This window comes from Neolamprologus brichardi, unplaced genomic scaffold (genome assembly GCF_056152115.1).
Source record: "Neolamprologus brichardi isolate AB-2024 unplaced genomic scaffold, ASM5615211v1 NODE_ptg000038l+_length_1369362_cov_1, whole genome shotgun sequence".
In the NCBI taxonomy this organism is placed as follows: domain Eukaryota; kingdom Metazoa; phylum Chordata; class Actinopteri; order Cichliformes; family Cichlidae; genus Neolamprologus; species Neolamprologus brichardi.
The window spans coordinates 1,114,720-1,139,216 of NW_028270040.1; the positions used below are offsets into that span (position 1 = coordinate 1,114,720).

At 42.0% G+C, this 24,497-nt stretch overlaps 1 protein-coding gene across 1 annotated transcript; it reads left to right on the forward strand.

Annotated features, from left to right (window-relative positions):
• The first annotated feature begins 255 nt into the window (after positions 1-255).
• On the forward strand, positions 256-4,618 carry cyp26a1 (cytochrome P450, family 26, subfamily A, polypeptide 1). Its single transcript, XM_087837006.1, has 7 exons — positions 256-479; positions 678-902; positions 2,586-2,867; positions 3,040-3,189; positions 3,273-3,407; positions 3,846-3,992; positions 4,088-4,618. Exons 1-7 carry the CDS (start codon positions 291-293, stop codon positions 4,424-4,426), a joined length of 1,467 nt encoding a protein of 488 aa, XP_087693132.1. The 5' UTR covers positions 256-290; the 3' UTR covers positions 4,427-4,618.
• The last annotated feature ends 19,879 nt before the right edge of the window (positions 4,619-24,497 follow it).

Below are 24,497 nucleotides of genomic sequence, written 5' to 3' on the forward strand. Positions count from 1 at the left end.
CACCTTTTCTCAGTGAAATCCGCCGTGGATTGTGTGCGTGCAACAGGAGGTAGGGACTAAAGCTGTGGCCTCTGGAACAAATGGTGAGGCGAGTCGGCCAGCACAGGTCGGAGGCGGGGCCGAGCAACACCCACAATTAAAGATGAACTTTGCGTGAACTAATTTATCGGAGGGAGGAGAAGGTGCCCACGGGCTGCCAGCCTATAAAAACTGCGGCTTGGCACACCGGAGTCCCAGACGCAGACTGAGCTCCACCTGAAATCTTCACCGGGCCCACGAGACGCTGCAACATGGTCGTGAATGCGCTGTTGACCACGTTCTTGTGCACCGTAGCGCTTCCCATTCTGCTCTTCCTGTTGGCCGTGAAGCTGTGGGAGATTTACACGCTCCGATGCAGAGACCCGACTTGCCCTCTGCCGCTGCCCCCTGGATCCATGGGCTTGCCTTTCATTGGAGAGACGCTGCAACTCCTCCTCCAGGTAAACGCTGCTTCTGGTCATCATCAGGATCAAATATTATATTCAGTTTAAACGTGAAAGTTTGGGTTTCCCGGAGCTTCTGGGAAGTGTGGAATTAAAACGAACCCACTGTCATAAACGTGTACGTGTATATTTAATGTGCGTGAGGGTAAAACCACCCACACATGACAGTCTGTTTGTGTGGCCACATGTTCACAGAGGAAAACATTTCTTCGGATGAAGCGGGAGAAGTACGGTTACATCTACCGCACACACCTCTTCGGGAACCGCACGGTGCGCGTGACTGGCGCGGATAACGTCAAGCAGATCCTCCTGGGGGAGCACAGGCTGGTGTCCGCGCAGTGGCCCGCTTCTGTTCGCGCGATCCTGGGCACGGAGACGCTCTCCAACGTGCACGGAGCTCAGCACAAGACTAAAAAGAAAGTAAGTTACTTTGACCTTTCCGCAGAGGGAGCGCAGCTACAGGGCGGGGTTTGCGTCAGGTTTGCGTCCAAACTCTGAACAAATGCATCCTTTCTACAAAAACCGGGAAACTCGAGCTCAGTCACTTCGGTTCTGTTCAGGTTTGTGACATGGCACCAGTTTGCACCAGTTTACACCAGTTACCTCCAGGTGCTGAAGCTCAATGTCATCATGCCACAGTCATATCTGTCACACTACACCTCCAGATTTGACAGCTTGTAGTTGTGTTGTATGTTGCTTACAGTTCATTCAGAAGTGTTTTTGTTGTTGTTTGTTTTTAAAGAAACTTTCTGTCATGTTGTTAAAGCAGAGACTTGATGTCCTCTGACACAATGTAGTTTGTCTTTCTAATACCAGGGTCATCCATCTACAAACACAATCTCAGAATCTAATTTGTTTTAATCGAATCGAAAATCGTTTAGAATTTAGACTTTGTTTTTTTGCAATCTTAGCTTCATATCCAATCCTCCAGAGAATGCTCCATCCATGTTTTTGAAATCTGTGGCAGTGTTTGAACATGAATATCTTAAACTGTAAAGATAAAAGCCCCAAATTGTCAAAAGAGTGAATCAGGATCCGTATTTTGGGAGTTTCTGCTAGTTGGTGTCCTGTAAAGTCCCACATTTGAGCACAAACTAATAAAGAGAGAATCTCATCGCAAAAGACACCCAGTGATGGTCTCTGAAAGGTTGCTTACTTTTTCAAATGTGAGGGGGAAAATGTAATTTTCCTTTAACATTGATTCTGGTTTAAGCAAATATGCCAAGTTTTACTACAGAAATAAAAATGTCCATAGATGGTTTAAAGCCGTCTCTGAATATCTATACAAATAATTATAGTGAAACTAAAGAGTAATGAAGGAAAAGCCGGCTGAGCTGGGATCAGGTGAAGGCTGAATGTTACAGGAACTGTAATAACTGGTCGGCAGGCTGCTTGACCCAAAATGTTTTTGCTTCATGAAGATGTGGTCGAGGTTTTTTGACCACAGCATTTTTAGACAAACTGGATTTTGTCGAGCAGAAGCCCACACGGAGTTGTGCCCCCCACACCCACCCTGCTTTAAAAACCCAGCTTGAATGTTTCTGTTTTGATAAAGCTTAAAATCAGGACTCCAGCAGGTGATGCTGAAGCAGCTTCGTTATACTGCTATAGACTCTTTCCTGTTTCATGTTCTGCACGTCTTTGTCCTTCGTCTCGCTGTGGTCTCTCCTCTCTGCTCTAGTCCTTCCCCCTCACCCCCCATCTGGTCGCTGGTCGTTCTACGTCGCTGCTCCCGTGAGCCTGGATCTGTTGGCGATCTTCCTGTTAACAGTTATTTCTTTGCACATCTGCCAGGAGCTTGGCAGGGCAATAATGTGCTGAGCTGGAACCATATCTAAACATTAAAGTCGGATTGAGCTGACTGGTCTGTGCTCTTCATTTGTGTGTATAATTATTCTGAAACTGGTCTCAGATACAAATCATCTTCAAGGTTTTGCTAACACACTGACCTGGAATCAGTGTAAATGAAGTGATGTCAGCTGCTGATTTGTCGAGCTGTAGTGTCATTTGTGGCATATTGCCTGACTAAAAACATTCAAGGACACCAGCTCTGAGGTGAAATGGTCTCACTAAGTCTTCCATCATCACTCCTGTGCCCCTCAGGCTATCCTGCGCGCCTTTTCCAGGGAGGCTTTAGAGCTCTACATCCCGGTTATCCAGGAGGAAGTTCAGGCTGCAGTGAAGGAATGGCTGGCACGTGACTCCTGCGTGTTGGTCTACCCAGAGATGAAGCGGCTGATGTTCCGCATCGCCATGAGGGTCCTGCTGGGCTTTGAGCCGGAGCAGGTTCAAACCGATGAGCACGAGCTTGTGGAGGCTTTTGAGGAAATGATCAAGAACCTGTTCTCGTTGCCCATCGATGTGCCTTTCAGTGGACTGTACAGGGTAAGAAGCATGACCTGCCAATATTTAAGGGTTTAATTGTGCAGTTAGTCCAAATAATAACAAAACTTTACGGACAAGATGAAATCGTTTAGGATGCTTTTGATCTTCTCTCTCCTCCCCTCATCTGATGTTTTCCCCTCTATTCCCACCTTTCCTGCTTCCTCTCCTGCAGGGTCTGAAAGCAAGGAACTTCATCCACTCTAAGATTGAGGAGAACATCAAGAAGAAGGTGCAGGAGTCAGACCAGGAGTGGAAACCCAGAGATGCCCTGCAGCAGCTCATAGACAGCAGCAACAAGAACAAAGAGCCCATCAGCATGCAGGTAATGAGGAGGTCACCTGCTGCAATGCACGTCTGCAAAACAGATTTCTTCATATGAGCCACTGAATGTATTTCTGTTTGCAGGCCATCAAGCAGTCTGCCACAGAGCTGCTGTTTGGGGGGCATGAAACCACAGCCAGCACAGCCACCTCTCTGGTCATGTTCCTGGGTCTGAACCCCAAAGTGGTGGATAAACTGAGACAGGAGCTCCAGGACGAGGTAAAGCTTGTTTACAGGGACTGTTTCTAGCTGATTTTGTAGAAACAAGGTCTGGACTTACCCATCTATCTCCTGGTGCTGAGCTTTTACTTGTTGTGTAATAACAGTCCCGAGTCTTTGCTGTCCAGTCTGATGCTTTAGATTTCCCAAGACTTGTATTTCTGGTTAAATTAAACTTTAATAAAGTTACATCACAGAACTACTGTGGAGCTCCATCCATACTGAAGCTAGAACCTAATCTGATCAAGTGGGCCATCAGTGGTTAGCACTGCTGCCTCACAGCATCGAGGCTGGTTTGAACCCCACTGGGAGACTTCTTCTGTGGAGTTCTTCCTGTGTGGGTTCCTTGACTAAGCTTAGAAAACTGAGGAAAAACACAGACGGGCAGCTGATCTTTGCAGCTTCACACAACAGTTAGATATCGCTCTCTGTGTTCAGGCGGAGCAGGGCATGGACCTACAGAGCCTGAACATCGAGTCCTTGGAGCAGCTGAAATACACCGGCTGTGTCATCAAAGAGACGCTGAGGATCAACCCTCCTGTCCCTGGAGGCTTCAGAGTGGCCCTCAAGACGTTTGAGCTCAACGTAAGCTGGCAACCATTTCATAAGTAATCTGAACACAGAAGCTTTAAGACTCGTGACAGAAGCGCCTCACTAATGATGTCCACTTGCCTCCTCAGGGTTACCAGATTCCCAAAGGCTGGAACGTCGTCTACAGCATCTGCGACACTCATGATGTGGCAGAGATCTTCCCTGACAAAGAAGACTTCCAGCCAGAGCGCTTCATGACCGATCCGTGTGCGGACTCCTCCAGGTTTCAGTACATCCCATTTGGTGGTGGCTCCAGGATGTGCATTGGGAAGGAATTTGCCAAAGTTCTGCTGAAGGTGTTCCTGGTGGAGGTGGTAACAAAGTGTCACTGGACTCTTTTAAACGGGCCTCCAACCATGAAAACAGGACCTACTGTCTATCCCGAAGACAATCTGCCAACCAAGTTCACCAGCTATGTACACAATTAAACCGAATAAACAAGATTTATTTTTTATTTTCCCCAAAAGTCCTAAAAGATTTGTTTGCAGACTCACTCATGAACAGGAGGATGTTCCTTTAGCTTGGTGTCGGTGTTTAAGCATTAACTGTACATAGTGTAGATTACACAAGAGCAAATTTTATATTCTATTTATACTTTGGATTTGTGTATATTCTTCCTGAGCAGAATGAATGAGAGGCCCTCTGGACCTGAGCTGTGTCTACAGGACTGTACATATTTAATGTGTCTGTTAATATAAATATGCCTTTTCTATTGGACCTCAGCTGATGTTTGAATGTTTGGGTTTTATTTAATAAAACAAATTTGCAGAAGCGTTTGTTTTTTGTCTTTCACTGAACCAAGAATGATCGCACATATCTGGTTAGAGGCTGTTGAGTGTCTGTAAGCTCACTATGCTACATGGCAAGTTTATTTGTATAGCACAATTCAACAAGGTGATTCAAAGTGCTTTACAGAGACATTAGAAACAAAAAGCATGATTTAAAATTGATTAAAACAAGCAAACAAACTAATTAGCAAACAAAACAGATAAAATCAAAACATAAAATCAGTAGTTAAAATATAAGTTTTGAAATTTAAGCTTAAGTGTGGATTTGGTGCTTTATTCAAATGCAGCTGAGAACAGGTGAGTCTTCAACCTGGATTTAAATAAACTGAGTGTTTCAGCTGATCTGAGGCTTTCTGGGAGTTTGTTCCAGATATAAGGAGCATAAAAGCTGAATGCAGCTTCTCCGTGTCTGGTTCTGACTCTGGGAACTGATAAAAGACCGGATCCAGATGACCTGAGGGATCTGGAAGGTTCACACTGGGTCAGGAGGTCACTGATGTATTTTGGTCCTAAACCATTCAGAGCTTTATAGACCAGCATCAGAACTTTAAAGTCTCTCCTCTGACGGACAGGCAGCCAGTGTAAAGACCTCAGAGCTGGACTGATGTGGTCCACTTTATTGGTCTTAGTGAGGACTCGAGCAGCAGAGCTCTGAATGAGCTGCAGTTTTGTAATTTCCATGATGCTGGTTGTAACTATTATATAACAGGTTCAGCCTCCTCCATGTGTGCATAATGAGGCAGACAATAAATCTATGGAAGCACAACTAAAAATCATCATGCATATGTAGAATATGGCAAACTTGATAAATGTAGATTTTTAGTTTAACAAATGTCGTCTTTTCTAAATTTAGACTTTTGGGCAGGTTTTTAGTCTTTCTGTAAAACTGATTTTAAAATGTAATGGGATTACATCGTTTAAACAAGTATTCTGTCAGCGTCTGGTAAAGGTTGACTTCTCAGCGCTGGTTCAAGGTTTACATTTTGAGAATCAGATGGAAACCAAACTCTGCAGCTTTGGGATGTTTCAATGTTCCATCATTTCATCAGTGATGAGCCATCCTGCTCCAGCATGTTAGACATGCTCTCATGCTGGGATGCTTCTATACCAAAAACTGCGAAGCGGCTGTCTTCTTGCCTTCCAGTGGTCATTCATTTCCTCCTTGCACACTCTGGGCTGGTGGAGTCCAGATGCTGTGGCCACAAATCATCTTTCTAAACATGTTAGTAAAGATCATGCTTTGAATTTAGTCTCTTTTCTCTCTAACAGCTGATTGTTATCTTTGAAAACACTTGACTCTGATGTCAGCTTAGAATCAGCTGTTCATCCAAACACACACACCTAAGAGATTTCATCTGTCGTTCATTCAGACAGAAATGGAGTCATTTCTTCCAAATCGTCGTGTGTAGAGAAGTGAGTGCAAACAACATTTGAACAGAAAGGAAACGCCACATATCCCGTTCAGGCAGATATTTACACTTTTTAAAAACATCGTTTTTGTGTTTTCTGCATTTGTTAGCGTCTCTGTTGTGAACTCGCTCAGCCAACACAGTCTCTGCTCCGTCCGTGGGTGCAGCCATGGCCATCCTTCCACTTCTGGTGTTTCCAGGCAGAATTCCTCCAGCCTGTCTTTTCCCACACAGTGATAATCGGCTCTCCTTTCTGCAGTGTCCTGTGCTTCCCCCTGTGTAACCAGTGTTTCTCTGGGTGCCAAGACCAGCTAACATACTAGTATTACTAGTTCTCTACCTGTCTGCCCACCTCCCACCTACCTCGTCTTGGACATTGTGGGGACCCTTGGTGTCATCTCTCTAAGTAGACTGTTGCAGCAACACTTATTCTCACATACCAGGTCCTCCAGGCCCCTCTGCTCTGCAGCAGACCCTGCAGACTTCCCTCAGTTTGCAGCAGTCGCTCCTATTCCAATAAACAGTTTAAAGCTGCTCTCTGCGTCTGGTTTAACCAGACTGTGACTGATACCAGCTCACTGCTGGTTTACTGTGACACACAGTGCTGCCTGAATGCTTTGCTTTTACATACAATAAATATAGATTTTTATATATTCATTAAAATGTGGTTATTTTTATTTATCTCTATTTAAACACATTTTTTTTACTATTTAAAATTAATTATTTCTGTTTTCTATTCATAGACTGTATATAAAAGATGGACACAGACACAACAATGCCACCATCAGCTGAGAGTTTCTGAAAGTGGACATGATGAGCAAGGATGAGTGTGACCAGTGTTGGGAAGGTTACTTTTAAAATGTATCCCATTACAGATTACAGATTACATGCCCCAAAATGTATTCTGTAACGTATTCCGTTACGTTACTCAATGAGAGTAACGTATTCTGAATACTTTGGATTACTTAATATATTATCATGCTGTTTACAACTACATGAATGTACTATTGCTGTGATTTATTACTGTTACTGAAGGTCAGCGGCTCCGAACCGTAGTAAAGGGACCTCTGGCTAATACGGTGGGTTCGTGTCGGGCTCGTAGCCGAAAACTAGCTTTACTTTGTTGTCTGGGTCAACTTTGCTAGCAGAGACAGAGAGAGGCGTTGAAAGGCTGCTCCAACAGAACTTATTGTTTCAGAGGAAAACACGAACACGGTGTACAGTCGAGTCTTAATAGCTTACTTACAACTGGGCTCGTCAGGCTCTCTTCTTGGCTGCAGTGGTTATTATTATATTTACATGCTTCCAGCTCCCGTTTCTGCTCGATGACAGCTCGTACTTTTCCTTTTTCTCCCTCCCTCGCTCACAGACACATAACGTGTATGGCAGTCCATTCTCCCTGCAGCACGGACTACACTGCCCATGATGCTACATTCTTTAGAGCTACACCTGTAGCATTCTGCCTGTTAGCTTAGCACAACAACAACAAAAAGGCCTCTCTCACCCAGGAAACACGCAGAGAGAGAGCGTCACCCTGTAACCATGGCAACCGTAACGCTGCCGCCTGGAACAACAGAACGTAGCTGTCAAACAAAACCCAAACAGTCCTGACCCGCCACAATATGAAACAGGGAAGTACCGCCGTGTAATCCATTTATTTCAACAAAGTAACTGTATTCTAAATACCACCTTTTTAAACGGTAACTGTAACAGAATACAGTTACTCACATTTTGTATTTTAAATACGTAACGGCGGTACATGTACTCTGTTACTCCCCAACACTGAGAGGTCAGGAACTTTTCACTAATATGTTGCATCACCTGCTGTGTTGTCCTTGTTTGTTACTGCAGTAGACCCAGCAGAGTGTGTTTACGCTTATTATTCAAAATGATTGAGACTGAAAATCTATCAAAGTGTTTATCATAGTCATAGAGTTTAGACTTCTATTAAAACCTGACAGTTTCTGCCTGCTGCTGCCGTTAGGAGGAACACAGTTTTACTTTTAAACTTACATCTGATACCATCTATTGTAAGATTGCATATTTTTACATTGAAATCCAGGGAATGTAAAACGTCTGGGTTAAAGGCAGAAACAGTGAGTGTGATTGTAAATGTAGTGATAACACAAACACACACCTCTTTATCAATTGTTGCGAGGACAAAAGCAACAGAGGAAAAATCTGGAATCCATACAAGCAGGGAAAGACGTGCCCTGATGACCCTGGCAGATGAGCAGCCAGAGGGTGAACCAGAGTTCATACTGGTCGGTTCACTTTCAGGGCACCGAGCCAGTAAAGATTTACAGAAGAAGAATAAAAGCAGTCCAGTATCATAGCATTCACGTGTCTTCATTCATGATAACAGACTGTTAAAGGATCACTGTTTAAGTGTTTATGTCAAAAAGTGAGAAATAGCAGCTACTGCAGCTGGATGATTGTTCACAGAACACATTACGAGCTAGCAGAGCAGCTAATGATCAGATTCTCTGGTTAGCATAGAGAGTTCATTGTGCTTAAACCAATCCTAACCGTTTAAGCACTGATGGAGAAGATCGTGGTCTGAGGAGCATCTGGACCAGCTGCTCTCAGAACTGCAGAAGCTTCTCAGATGAAACGTCTTCAAGGAAACTTCAAGAAGTCCAGACGCTTTTCTTTCTAAGCTCCTTGAGCTGTTTTGCATCGCCACACCTCACCTCCTGGATCCTGACACCTCTCAGCAGACACTTTGGTACATTTATGTGTTTAATCCATGACTTTGCTTAACAGCTGCTCGTTTCTTTCACGTTGAACTACGTGAGGGGAAAAGAAGCACGGCCACGGCCTCCTGTCACACCTCCACACACCTGACCAACGCCTGATGTGTAACCTCTGACATCACGCTCACAGGACCAGGACCACGCCTCAAACATATCTGCTGCTTTCCTGCACTGCACACCGTGTGCCCCCCCCCCCATCGCCTTTTCTCTCTGTATCACTATCACTACCAGTTAAGATGTGGTCGTCTGATTTAATACTAGAATTACGATTCCTTCACTTATCTTACACGACGTGTTTCCTTTGGTTGTTAAAGGTCAATTTCTCCAAAGACAATAAACTCTAGTTTAAAATCCCTGTTTGGAATATATTACTCTGTTTTTCTATGCTAACTCTCCACACTGATGCTAAAGATGACATATTACTACCTGTCATCAGGCGGCTGTCATGTATGTAATGAGTTGGACGTGAGACCTTGCTGGTTTTTAGCACGTTGGTCAAAAACTCTGACTCTGTCTTACACTGTAGTTTGTGTTTTTATCTGGTAAAAGGAAATTTGAGCACATTACTCCGGTCCTGGCCTCCCTGCACTGGCTTCCAGTTGAATTTAGGATTCATTTTAAACTCCTTTTATTGGTTTTTAAATCTTTAAATGCTCTGGCACCTGCGTATCTGTCTGATTTGCTGAAGCCCGATGTCCCCACTCGTTCGCTCCGGTCAGCTGAGCAGCTGTTGCTCTCAGTCCCCAAATCACGGCTGAAACTGAGGAGACCGAGCGTTCTCCATCGTGGCTCCAAAGCTTTGGAATAATCTTCCTCTTCACATTAGGTAATCGACGTCAGTGCTGGTTTTTAAATCCAGATTGAAAACACATTTCAGTGGTTGACTGACTTGTATTTTATTGTTTTTGCTATGTTTATTATTTTATCGTATTTATTATTCTTATGGTATCTATTATGTCTCTATTGTTCAGCACTTTGGTCAGCCTTGTGTGTTTTTAAAGTGCTATATAAATAAACGATGATGATGATGATGATATTTGTGTTCAAGCCTAAATGTCAAACTGCTCATTCAGAGGTCAGGGAAACAGTGATCACTTACCAGCTGCATACATCTACACCTACATGCTCAGGAACCAGGTTACTACATGTTTCAATACCTGCATAACCTGATTCTGAGCCTGGTTCTGCTGGAGGTTTCTTCCTGTTTAAAGGGAGTTTTTCCTTCCCACTGTCGCCAAAGTGCTGCTCATAGGGGGTCATATGATTGTTGGTTTTTCTCTGTATGTGTTATTGTAGGGTCTGTCTTACAATATAAAGCACCTCGAGGCGACTGTGTTTTCGCGCTGTGTAGATCAAACTGCTGGTTCGTGTCAGACAAACGACAGAGACGAGCGTCGTCAGTCTGACGAGTGTGTGAAACTTCGGGCTGCGTGTATCTGTAGCTCTGCAGTCTTCAGTTTGCTCGGTAAATGAGACCCTAGTTTTTGCACTTCAATGGAAGCCAAATGTGGTTTGGCCTCTTTCACGAGCTGATTCTTATTCTGGTGCCATTCTGATTTACAGCCAGCCTCCCTCCATACCATGTTGACTTCTGAGCTTTGTACTGTTGTCCCTGGCCCTTGTTTATTACTGTGCCTCTTGCAATCATTGGATCCACAAATGCTGAACTGTTGTACTTAGTGTAAGTCACCGTGGATAAGAGATTCAGCTTAATGGCCAAATTGTAATAGTAAATTGTTGCTGACACCTTTATGTCCGACCATCCTATCACTGCTGGTCCAGCCCTCGAACGATGTGAATGAACTTTTCTGAACTTTGCCTCCTCTTCTCGTTTTAAAGAGCGTTTCCTCCCCACCATTGTTCGCCATCACCCAGCAGAAACAAAACTCTGCACGGCCAAGGGCATTTAGTCTGCATTTTTGACCATTTTAGTGAATTTACAACACAGCGTTGAAAGAGGTTTAAAGCTCGCTTGCTTTCATTTAGATCCCGAGGCCTGAAACAGTCCGAAGTAAATCATTGTAATAGTTGGTAAAGTCGTGTTATTGAAGGCAGCACCTTTAAACGCTGAACAACCGTGAACAATACACGAGTGTGTGTGGAAGCAAAGGACACAACAGGAAAGAGTGCCAAAGAACGGCAGCAGTCTGTGTTTACTTGTATTACTATGTACACTGCTGTGCAGATATCTCCAGCTCCTTTCTTCAGATTTTACCAGGAAAACAGATAACATAACTCGGAAAACATTTCATCAGAATTTGATCAACATTCCCCAAAATTGCTACGAACAAACTATGTTTATCCACAGCGCTGTTACTGCAGGGTGGAGCAGAAATGTGTGCTGTTGCATTAAAGAAGGAAGGGTGTGGGTTTCAGTCTTCCTGAGGTCGTAGCCGTTCTTCAGTATATGAAACAGAAAAAGCTTTGAGAAGGCAATCAGAAGATTGATGTGGTTTATAAATAATAATAATAATACATTTTATTTAAAAGCTCCTTTCAGAACACTCAATTCAATTCAATTCAATTCAATTTTATTTATATAGCGCCAAATCACAACAAAAGTCGCCTCAAGGCGCTTCATAGATACAGAGAAAAACCCAACAATCATATGACCCCCTTTGAGCAGCACTTTGGCGACAGTGGGAAGGAAAAACTCCCTTTTAACAGGAAGAAACCTCCAGCAGAACCAGGCTCAGGGAGGGGCGGGGCCATCTGCTGTGATTGGTTGGGGTGAGAGAAGGAAGACAGGATAAAGACATGCTGTGGAAGAGAGACAGAGGTTAATAACAGATATGATTCAATACAGAGAGGTCTGTTAACACATAGTGAGTGAGAAAGGTGACTGGAAAGGAAAAACTCAATGCATCATGGGAATCCCCCGGCAGCCTACATCTATTGCAGCATAACTAAGGGAGGATTCAGGGTCACCTGGTCCAGCCCTAACTATATGCTTTAGCAAAAAGGAAAACAGGCAGCCTATTCACTACTTTGCTCAAGGAGCAAAGTAGTGAAAGTCGGCATAAAAGCAGGGAATACACACAACAATGAGAAACATAATAGAAGGAACAGATGAAAAGTTGAGTGGAAAGCTTGTGTGGAATAAGGTGAGTTTTGAGTGTAGACTTAAAAAGAGAAAATGAGGTGATCCTTCTCAGATCAGGAGGAACTCCAAGGTCGAGGAGCAGAGCCCTGCCCCCCGAAGACGAAGGGAAGCAACGAAGAGAGAAAGAGAAGAAGAGCATCTGAGGCACTGAGATGCTGATGTGAACCCAATCAGAGGAACGATGAATAGCCTTGAATGTGTACAGAAGTATTTTTAAATTGATGCCATGTTTGACGACCAGAAGCCAATGAAGCTGCTTCAGGATGGGGTGATGTGGTGAATAGAGGGGATAACACAGGCAGCAGATTCTGGACATGTTGAAGCTATTTTTGCACCATGAAAGTACAGAATTGTTACTTATCAAATCAAATCACAGCCCCTGTTACGAGTACAGCAGCTAAATGTAATTAATGTAACTAATAAGCTGTTTCAGACCTAATGGTACAAAAGCTCTTGTTTTGAGAGCGTATTTGCTTTTTGATCGAGATCCTCAGTCTCTACACTAAACAGGCTGTTAGCTCTATGCTACGCTTACTTTCTCCACAGGGCAGCTAGCAGGCCAACAGCTGCTCATTAACCTGGAGAAAGCTGCATGAAACCAACATGAGTTGCATGTAAATAAGTTCCTTTACTTAACATGTTTAAATTGTTCATGTTAATCATAATTGATTTAAACACTGTGTGAACGTGCTGATGTAACGGCGAGCAGCAGCTACATGCAGTTCTACCTGTGGCACAGCTGGAAGGCATGAAACTAAAAACAAAGACAAACTACTGAAGTGTGTCACTGAGCCCATGTGAGAAGAGTGCAAATAGCTGTCGCACGTGCATCCTTCCTGCTGACTGTCTCATCCACGGAGCATACAGGGGGGGCCACGTGGGGGCTACTAAATCTTTACGGCTGGAAGACCAAAAACAGAATTTCCAGTTTCATTATGCTGCTGTCAAATACAGGTATGGCAAAAAAAACAAAGAAAGAAAAGAATGATATGCTCATTAATTTCAGTTCAGTTCAGTTGTATTTGCACAGCACCCATGACAACAACTCTCCTCAGGGTGCTTTACGTTGTAAGGTCGACCCTACAATCATCACTTCCTGCTACTGAAGCTGAGATCACTGAAAATAGATACATATGAAAACCAAGTAAGATTTTTAAATCTTACTTACTTTAAATCTTACTAATAAATAAATCATCAGTTTGATTGGCTGAAAGTCCCAAACATGCTCTAGCTGAGCAGAAGCAGCTCAGGATTGAAACAGTGAGCGAAGCATTAAAGCAAATGACTGTAGGTGTCGTCCTCTCTGTGGTCACAGTTATTAAAATGATCTCCTTCTGTGTTCATGTATGAAACGTGTGAACAACATGAGACCAGTTATTTACTCTTAGGTTGTAGATGGTGACAGGGAAACATCATCCACCTAAAGAAAATATATCACGTGGGCCAGTGTGCCTGTCTAAACGATCTTATCCATGCAAATCACTCTCAGGTGCTATTGGATGTGCTTAATCAGATCTGTTTATATTCTTCGTGTCTCAGCCGTTTGGTCTGATGACCAAGGTCACCGAGAGTCAGGCTGCCGGTGTCTGTAGGAGAAAAGTCATTGTAAGAACGGGAGACCTGCATTTACATCTCACAGCCCCCAGTCCCTGCTGTGGTATGAATGCCCAGTAACAAATGTTAATGGTGTCTTTAACATGCTGTTAGCGGCTCGGTGTGATTATTCAAAATCTGTGAGATTGTTGACGGATCCACGTCAGAGAGTTGAGCTGGGAGCCTGTGGCATCAACATTTATACACAGAGCTCTATTCCTCCAGCCATTCCTCCTACATAAGTGCAGACAGAGAGAGTACACGAGCACGTGTTTCAGTACTGATGGTCACACTGATGATAATCGGCGGCTTTAGTGTGAAAATCTTTTTGGTTCCTCCAACAAAACAAAGAGTATCTGAAGCAGCTTAAAGACGTGTAACAATGATACAAAGGAAGTGTTTCAAGTATCAACTGATGTTTTTAATACGCTGCAAGAGAAAAATACAAAAAGGTAAATACTGCACTTATGTTGTAGAGTAAAGTTACTTTGATTACTTGTTATAAATGTATCCTCTTATTTCTTGTTTGTTACAAATACTTAAAGTTGTAATTATTATTATTGTTAATAGATCATTGCCATGGGAACATGAGTGGAAAAGTTACTAAATATTTTTACATTTAATTATTAAGCAGACGTTTATCAAAATGTTAAAGCTGCCTGTATTTATTTATTTATTTTGTGGAGCCTCTACCACGCACTGAAAGAAATAAAAGTCTTCAGTTTCAGATACTGAGCAGAAACATGAAGACTCATCGATGTTGTCCAGTGAGGTGCTTCACAGTCTGGGATAAAGCAGATCCATAAAGCCTATCCCAGCCATCCTCTCACCAACTCTGAATACTATAACACTTACTGCTCATCATGTGAAGGAAACACTGAACATCTTTTGTGCAAACTGAAGTCAGCGACACATTAGACAGTTTGATTTATTCAGGGCACTTTCAGCATCCATCGGTTTTCTTCTGGTTATCCAGCACAGGGTCGCAGGGTGACACAAGAACAGACCGTTCACACCAGCAGCTGTGGACTGTGGGAGGAAGCCAGAGTACACACAGGTGTAGTGGAAGTATTTACAGATTCATAATGTCAATTATCATACAAAAAAAAGAAAACATACAATTTATTTTCATGTATTTTGATTTTTAGTTTATTCATTTAATTCAAAACTACAGTAAACTACAGTAACTGATATACTTTAATGTTCCTGACGTGGTTTGTAACACATTTACAGCATGTCCTGCTCACTCCACACTGTCAGTGGACTGAGTGGAAGTGTCTTGGTCTGTGATGGGGACAGCCTCGCCTTGTCACTGTGTTATATGGATTGCGTTGTGCAGATTTCCGTGGCTGCCTGTTGCCCTGAAACTGGGCCAAGTTCAAACGTCTCTGTCAGAGATCCTGGAGCACGCTTTCTCCTGCACCCGAAACTCACAACACAAAGTGGAGACGAGGCTGACGATGGTTGACCCAGGAGGCAGCCTGTGCACCTCCATGTGCAGCAGCTGTGTGTTATACTGAGATACAATACAGTTTACAGTTTCAAATACTTCTTATCAAAACTAAAAGAAAGGATTTAAGTTGGGTAAGACGTTAGCGCAGTCACATATCTGTGTATAGACTTTATATATAGACTCTATATTTTGTTATTGTTTGCAGGTGTTGCTGTTGTTTGGTGCTCGACACTTTTATCATCTGTTTCTTAGATGCTATGTTTGCTGTGTCTAAAGCAAAGGTCCTTCTGCAGCAGACCTGTGAGCCCCGAGGCTGAGACCTCGGTCCCTGTGTTACGACTGCAGATATGTGGGGATGGGAGATTCTTCCTGGCAGACTGATGGTTCTATTGCAGAGTTCACAGACCGCAGCCTTTCTTCCTCATCAAAGGACTGATGGTCTCTGAAATGTGACATAGACCTGTTAGATCCTTCCTACGACCTCCTACTTGGATAATTAGATCATCTAAAGTGTTTATGCGAGCAGGTGGATGCGCTCTACGCATGGAGTAATGTGGCATGGAAAGATTCAGGATATGAGAAAGTTAAACTGGGACTGGCTGTTGACAGGGAGTGTGTGTCTCCTTTGAGTGTAGACATCAGGGAGCCTTTCATCGTTTATGAGGCAGGGTGTGGTGTTTGGATGTTAATGTTGTTGGGGAGACGTTAACGGCGCTGGGGAACGAGCGCCATTTGTGCCTTTCACTTCCCTTTGTCTTTTACATGTCAGATTGCTCCTGGACTCATGGAAGTAGGGAATCCTTGTAAAGTTCGGGGATGTGACCCCCTGACCTCACCTCACTTGCTCATCATCTCCTCACCATTCAGGCTGAAGCCAAAGTGTAACATTTTCACACGTTCATGTTTGGGGCCTGCACTATGGGATGGAATTAACTATCATCTCTCTGTGTGTAAAATATACAAAGGCAGGTATATTCATTCACATCGTACTTTATATGATCATATTTGTAATTTCATGGCGCTTCACTTCATGTCTGGTGATTAATTTGACATCAGCTCTCGTAAGCTGAAAATTCACTTTACAGCTACAGTTACTCCAGTGCAGGAAAAAAATATTGTAATATTATTCAGAATCACACAAACAAGGAAATTAAGTAGTCTGGATTCACACGTTTTCCATCTATTTATCTATAACTATATATCCAGGAAAGACCCCGGGTGCAGGCTGTGTAAAGATGAGACAATCCAGCACATAACAGCAGGGTGTAAGATGCTTGCAGCAGGGCAGACATGGAACGCCATAACCAAGTGGATAGTGTACAGGAACATCTGTGCTGAGTATGGGCTGGAGGTAAACAAGCAGCAGTAATAAAGACAGAGAAGATGTTTAGATTTCATTGGCAGTGAGCAGATTAGCACATGAGGTCAGATTAGCTGGTAAATGTACTGATTCTTATACAGTGCTTTTCTACTTTGCCCGAACACTCAGAGCACTTTATACAACATGCCTCATTCGTACAAGCACTGCCAAGGACCAGACCAAAAGCCTGACTGTGTGATCATGCCTCCCCTACTTCAGTAACTGTGGACCTGGAGTGCAGTGGTGCGTGGAGTCGAAGAGACTGGATCTAGGTACATGTGGCTAAAATAGTCTGCCTGTGTGTGAAGCACATTGTAAATAAAAGAAAACTCACATCATGAACATGAACTGAGTGTGGAGTGTTGTGTTGGGTTTCCCCAGAACTGCTCTACCTCCCGAGCTACAGCCTGACGTCGAGCAGTTTGGGGACATTAGAAAGATGAGACTGAGACATGCAGAGGAGGGATGGTGGATACACTGGACAAAGGATGTTGAATACAACAGGTGAGCCTGAATCCTCACTTAGTTATGTTGCAGAAACTGAGTGTTTCTTCTTCACTCAGTATGTGTTTATGCACTGCTCTGCATTCAGTCATTTCAATACTATAAATCAGTGGCTCTCGTCCACAGTCTTTGTCCTTCCTTCCTCCCTTTACCCTCAACTGATCACAGCAGATCGACCGTCCTCCCTGAGCTTTTTTTCATGGAGCTTTCTTCCTGTTTAAAGGGAGTTTTTCCTTCCCACTGACCCCAAAGCCCTTCTCACAGAGGGTCATTTGGTTGTTGGGGTTTTCTCTGTATTATTGTGGGGTCTTTAGCTTACAATATAAAGTGCCTTAAATTAAATGGAAAACAAAAAATGAAGTTTTTCATATTTCTGCACCATTAAACTACTACAAGCAACAGAGCTAGTGCTCTGCAACAGAAAAATATGACTTTATGAGCAACTGCAGAAAGTAGTGTGTTGTTACAAATGGTGAGAAAAAACCATTAACAGTGGAAGAGTGACAGACCATCATAACACTTAAAAATGTAGGTCTGTCCTACAGAGAAACTGCAAAGAAAATCAAAGTGTCAGTGAGTCCAGTTTCCTTCACCATCAAACGCACTGAGAAACAAACTGACAGGAAGAGGTCTGCAGACCCAAAGACACGACTGAATCAGAGGACAAGTTTCTGAGAGTTAACAGCTTGGGTGATAGGCGGCTCACAGGACAACAGCTTCAAGCAGCTTAATAGTGGTTGTAGTGAACAAGTCTCAGTTTCTACTGTGAAGAGAAGACTTCGAGCTGCAGGTTTGACAGGACGAGCTGCAGCAAGAAAGCCAGATGTTAGAATAAGACTAAGAGGCTCACCAATGAAAGGTGAGCGTCTCAAGCTTTATAGAACATTTTCTTCTTATCTGAAAGTAACAGAGCTGTACGACATGGTTGGTTTATTGGGCTTGAGTTTTGTTTCTTTAACCTTTTGCTCTTAGTCTCAGGTGAAGTCTCTGGTCTGAAATACAGGCCTCTGAAAAGGAAATAACATTCACATGGACTCAAATATGAAGTAAGAATTTTTCACAAAATGACTCATGTTTTACAGTACATCCAACAGGTCAGAGGTCATTGTAACAAAATGTTTTGCAAAAATGTTTCTGCAAATTCAGCCAGAAAGAGAGATTCTAACCACAATCAGTGAGTCTAATCTTTGGTGACCAGTTTAGATTAGTGACAGCACTGATAATCCACGTCAGTATGTGATGCATGTAGTTTTTGTTGCCCAGACATGTCGGACCTTCAAGTTGGTCATGCCTGAAATCGCTCAGCAGGCTCACATCACTGTGGACGAGCTGCTGCAATCTACTTGCACACTGTCATATATGACGGAGTGCAGCAGAGGAAGCTGCTTATGTTCATAATAATATGCTTATAATTAATATATGATAATATTACTTAATTAGTGCTGAACTGGATTGCATTGCATTGCACTGGATTGCATTTATATACATTCATCGGGATCTGTGGGTGGACAGCAAAGAAATAACTTCATTGCACAGAGAAATGCCTTTTCTCTTGTGACACATGACTAAATAATAATAAACAATTTGAATCCTTGAATCCTTGCCTAAAAAAGGTTTAGCACGTAGTCATGTTTTGTGTGTGGCACTCATTATCCCAATATTCACTGTAAAATATGAACGCCACACTGGTAAATCATTCTTTGCTTGTAAACGCCTGATAAGGATACTTCATAACCACATTCATACTCATATCTACACAACAGCCCAGCGAATTATTCTACAACAAAATGGAGCAAAAGTGTTGTTTGGTGTTTATGTGTGTAAAAATAATGTAGTATATTATTATTTTCACATATATGAAACTAAGGGTACAAAGAAGATGCAGCAAAATATCCAAGGCAGGAACCAAAATGAGCCTTTTAGCCGACACCAGTCCTCCCCTCCCTCCTCCTCAGCTCCCTCCAACTCATACTGTCATTTGGCCTGCACGTGAACCCTGCTCACCTTCTTCTAACCTCAGAGTAGCAGCACGCCCGACTGTGTGTGTTTTTGTTGCCAAAAACACATAAAAAGATCAGACACAGGTTTAGGCTGTTAATACACAACAACAACAAAAGATAGGACAGTGTTGGAGCTGTGAAACGCAAATAAATTAAACTAAAGTGAAGGGGAAGAAGTGTTTGGAGATACAAGATGTTGAAACAAAGACAGGAAAAAAGGTCCTAGAAGGTGATCAGGAATAAAAGAGATGCAGGAACTAAAACAAGCAAGACAAGCAAGACATTTCTTTTACACCTGCTTGAACTGTGATATTAGTTTTATTTTTTAAAAAACACCTTATTTCGTCTAACAGAGTTAACCTTTACAGACCTCGCATCAAATTTGGCCTGTTTTGGCATTTGGCAATATAAATACCTTAAATTTCATTCTTTTACCCAAAACATTTTTTATTATTATTTTGTAACATTAGACTGGTGTTTCAAATGTTTGCATACTGAGTAGAATAGAATATATCATTATTGCCACTTTTACAGTAACAATGAAACACAGTAACAACGAAACAGAGTAACAATGAAACACAGTAACAGTGAAACAGAGTAGCAGTGAAACACAGTAACAATGAAACACAGTAACAGTGAAACACAGTAACAATGAAACACAGTAACAGTGAAACACAGTAACAGTGAAACACAGTAGCAATGAAACACAGTAGCAGTGAAACACAGTAGCAGTGAAACACAGTAGCAGTGAAACACAGTAACAATGAAACACAGTAACAGTGAAACACAGTAACAGTGAAACACAGTAACAATGAAACACAGTAACAGTGAAACACAGTAACAATGAAACACAGTAACAGTGAAACACAGTAACAGTGAAACACAGTAACAGTGAAACACAGTAACAGTGAAACACAGTAACAGTGAAACACAGTAACAGTGAAACACAGTAACAGTGAAACACAGTAGCAGTGAAACACAGTAGCAGTGAAACACAGTAACAATGAAACACAGTAACAGTGAAACACAGTAACAGTGAAACACAGTAGCAGTGAAACACAGTAGCAGTGAAACACAGTAACAATGAAACACAGTAACAGTGAAACACAGTAACAGTGAAACACAGTAGCAGTGAAACACAGTAGCAGTGAAACACAGTAACAATGAAACACAGTAACAGTGAAACACAGTAACAGTGAAACACAGTAACAATGAAACACAGTAACAGTGAAACACAGTAACAGTGAAACACAGTAACAATGAAACACAGTAACAATGAAACACAGTAGCAGTGAAACACAGTAACAGTGAAACACAGTAACAATGAAACACAGTAACAGTGAAACACAGTAGCAGTGAAACACAGTAACAGTGAAACACAGTAACAGTGAAACACAGTAGCAGTGAAACACAGTAACAGTGAAACACAGTAACAATGAAACACAGTAACAATGAAACACAGTAACAGTGAAACAGAGTAACAATGAAACACAGTAACAGTGAAACACAGTAACAATGAAACACAGTAACAGTGAAACACAGTAGCAGTGAAACACAGTAACAGTGAAACACAGTAACAGTGAAACACAGTAACAGTGAAACACAGTAGCAGTGAAACACAGTAACAGTGAAACACAGTAACAGTGAAACACAGTAGCAGTGAAACACAGTAACAATGAAACACAGTAACAGTGAAACACAGTAACAGTGAAACACAGTAACAATGAAACACAGTAACAATGAAACACAGTAACAATGAAACACAGTAACAGTGAAACACAGTAGCAGTGAAACACAGTAACAATGAAACACAGTAACAATGAAACACAGTAACAGTGAAACACAGTAGCAGTGAAACACAGTAACAGTGAAACACAGTAACAGTGAAACACAGTAGCAGTGAAACACAGTAACAGTGAAACACAGTAACAGTGAAACACAGTAACAATGAAACACAGTAACAGTGAAACACAGTAGCAGTGAAACACAGTAACAGTGAAACACAGTAGCAGTGAAACACAGTAGCAGTGAAACACAGTAACAGTGAAACACAGTAACAGTGAAACACAGTAACAGTGAAACACAGTAACAGTGAAACACAGTAACAGTGAAACACAGTAACAATGAAACACGGTAACAGTGAAACACAGTAACAATGAAACACAGTAACAATGAAACACAGTAGCAGTGAAACACAGTAACAGTGAAACACAGTAACAGTGAAACACAGTAACAGTGAAACACAGTAACAGTGAAACACAGTAGCAGTGAAACACAGTAACAGTGAAACACAGTAACAATGAAACACAGTAACAATGAAACACAGTAACAGTGAAACACAGTAGCAGTGAAACACAGTAACAGTGAAACACAGTAACAATGAAACACAGTAACAGTGAAACACAGTAGCAGTGAAACACAGTAACAGTGAAACACAGTAACAATGAAACACAGTAACAGTGAAACACAGTAGCAGTGAAACACAGTAGCAGTGAAACACAGTAACAGTGAAACACAGTAACAGTGAAACACAGTAACAGTGAAACACAGTAGCAGTGAAACACAGTAACAGTGAAACACAGTAACAGTGAAACACAGTAGCAGTGAAACACAGTAACAATGAAACACAGTAACAGTGAAACACAGTAACAGTGAAACACAGTAACAGTGAAACACAGTAACAATGAAACACAGTAACAATGAAACACAGTAACAATGAAACACAGTAACAGTGAAACACAGTAGCAGTGAAACACAGTAACAGTGAAACACAGTAACAGTGAAACACAGTAGCAGTGAAACACAGTAACAATGAAACACAGTAACAGTGAAACACAGTAACAGTGAAACACAGTAACAGTGAAACACAGTAACAATGAAACACAGTAACAGTGAAACACAGTAACAGTGAAACACAGTAGCAGTGAAACACAGTAACAGTGAAACACAGTAACAGTGAAACACAGTAGCAGTGAAACACAGTAACAGTGAAACACAGTAACAGTGAAACACAGTAACAGTGAAACACAGTAACAGTGAAACACAGTAACAATGAAACACAGTAACAATGAAACACAGTAGCAGTGAAACACAGTAACAGTGAAACACAGTAACAGTGAAACACAGTAACAGTGAAACACAGTAACAGTGAAACACAGTAGCAGTGAAACACAGTAACAGTGAAACACAGTAACAATGAAACACAGTAACAATGAAACACAGTAACAGTGAAACACAGTAGCAGTGAAACACAGTAACAGTGAAACACAGTAGCAGTGAAACACAGTAGCAGTGAAACACAGTAACAGTGAAACACAGTAACAGTGAAACACAGTAACAGTGAAACACAGTAACAGTGAAACACAGTAACAATGAAACACAGTAACAGTGAAACACAGTAACAGTGAAACACAGTAACAATGAAACACAGTAACAGTGAAACACAGTAGCAGTGAAACACAGTAACAGTGAAACACAGTAACAATGAAACACAGTAACAGTGAAACACAGTAACAGTGAAACACAGTAACAGTGAAACACAGTAGCAGTGAAACACAGTAACAGTGAAACACAGTAACAATGAAACACAGTAACAGTGAAACACAGTAACAGTGAAACACAGTAGCAGTGAAACACAGTAACAATGAAACACAGTAACAGTGAAACACAGTAACAATGAAACACAGTAGCAGTGAAACACAGTAACAGTGAAACACAGTAACAATGAAACACAGTAGCAGTGAAACACAGTAACAGTGAAACACAGTAACAATGAAACACAGTAACAGTGAAACACAGTAGCAGTGAAACACAGTAACAGTGAAACACAGTAACAGTGAAACACAGTAACAGTGAAACACAGTAACAGTGAAACACAGTAACAGTGAAACACAGTAACAGTGAAACACAGTAACAGTGAAAAATACTACATACTGTACATTTCATGTCTTTTGTGAGTCAGCGGTGGCACAGTTGAAGGGACCTTGACATTGTGACGAGGAGTTTTGGTGGGAATGAATCAGTAAAACAGCACAGGAGGATCGTACATGGTGCACAAACAGAACAGAGGTCAGCGCTGTCCTGAGAGGTGTGAAGGTGAGAGAAAAACCCTTCCTGTCCCTTATGCACATAAAAAGAAGGAGCTGTTACATCACTCACACCAGGTCACCAGGAAGAAGAGAACAATAGAAGTAACTAGACGGCCTGACTCCTGCCTAATGGCTCACCACTTAAAGCTCACACACACACACCCTGACACACACAGTTAAAAGGACACACACTAATTCCCACATATTTACCATCATGTATGGAATTTACATGAGTTATTTACTGTGCTTCAGCATGTCACTGATGCTGATATTCTCTCGACTGCCTATCTGGTTGTAGCATTCATAGATCCATCCATCTCCCCGCACATCCATCCCTGTCTTTTGTGCCAGGAGTGGGCAGTAGGTGTGTGTACTGTGGAAGGTTTGGATGGTGTGATGAATTTGCCTATACATCAGAGGTGTCAGCCTCAGTGTGAACTATTGGCCTTTAATGGCCAATAAATACAAGTTAGCAGGACACAGGTTGACTGCAGGTCACAGAGTGATCGCATTTGTTGTTGCTGTTGTTTGTTTAGTAAAAAAAATAAGACATAAATAGAGTAAATTAGATGAGCTAATTTTAATTACTGCAACCTCACAGCTCCTACATCTACAGCCTGAGACTTTGAAATGCTGTTTTGCCACCACGTATTCCAGATTTCACACCTTCCATATTTTAACATTTAGCTTGCAGCGTCTAAACCTGTGTTTGAACATTTCCTCCTCGTTTCTCTCTGTTTAACTCTGATTGGTTTTCCAGTTGGGACCATCCACCATCTCATCTCGTCTGTCCATGTCTGTCTCAGTTTTGGCCTCAGCCTTCAGTCCTCCCTCCCACCGAAGCAATGGGGTCAAAACCATTCCAACACAGGAAGTGATTTTACACCTTTCACACATCTGAGCAGAACAGCAGGCTGTAGCTGGAGGGATAAACTCCACAGGCCTCAGAAATTCAAATTAGCAGCCCTCTAATGAAAATGTGTTTGTTCTTCATCCAACTTTCGCCCTCCCCAATTGCATCGTTCATTCTTATATTTCCTTCCTCAGGTTCATAGTATTAATAATTAATTCTGTCTCTGTGAAATGTCACTTATACATCTTACCTGCAGCAGGGTTTTTATTTTGAAATGTAATGCAACTTCCCCTTTAGGTTCAGGTAATAAAACTGTTATGATATGAATAAAAACTTCTGACATAAGAAACAGTAAAAGCGAATTGATGCTGTCATTGTTGAGGTGAGTATGAGTCATTTAACAGTATGAAGGTAGGTGGCTCCAGTACGTAGCCCTTTTCCACTTGGGTCGGCTAGGCTTCACTCAGTTTTTAGGGTTTCCATCTGTCATGTTTCGGCTGTGTACAGGCAGGAGAAGGACCCAAACGCAAAACTCACGACAACAAAATTAAACTCAAAAAGCTGCTTTATTGCAGAATGGACCAAAAAAATA

Bases quoted from the DNA above. Each gene is read 5' to 3' on its own strand.
- cyp26a1 (XM_087837006.1), top strand. From the start codon at position 291: ATGGTCGTGAATGCGCTGTTGACCACGTTCTTGTGCACCGTAGCGCTT. The intron at 903-2,585 runs GTAAGTTACTTT...TGTGCCCCTCAG, and splicing joins AGCACAAGACTAAAAAGAAA to GCTATCCTGCGCGCCTTTTC. The intron at 3,993-4,087 runs GTAAGCTGGCAA...TTGCCTCCTCAG, and splicing joins TCAAGACGTTTGAGCTCAAC to GGTTACCAGATTCCCAAAGG.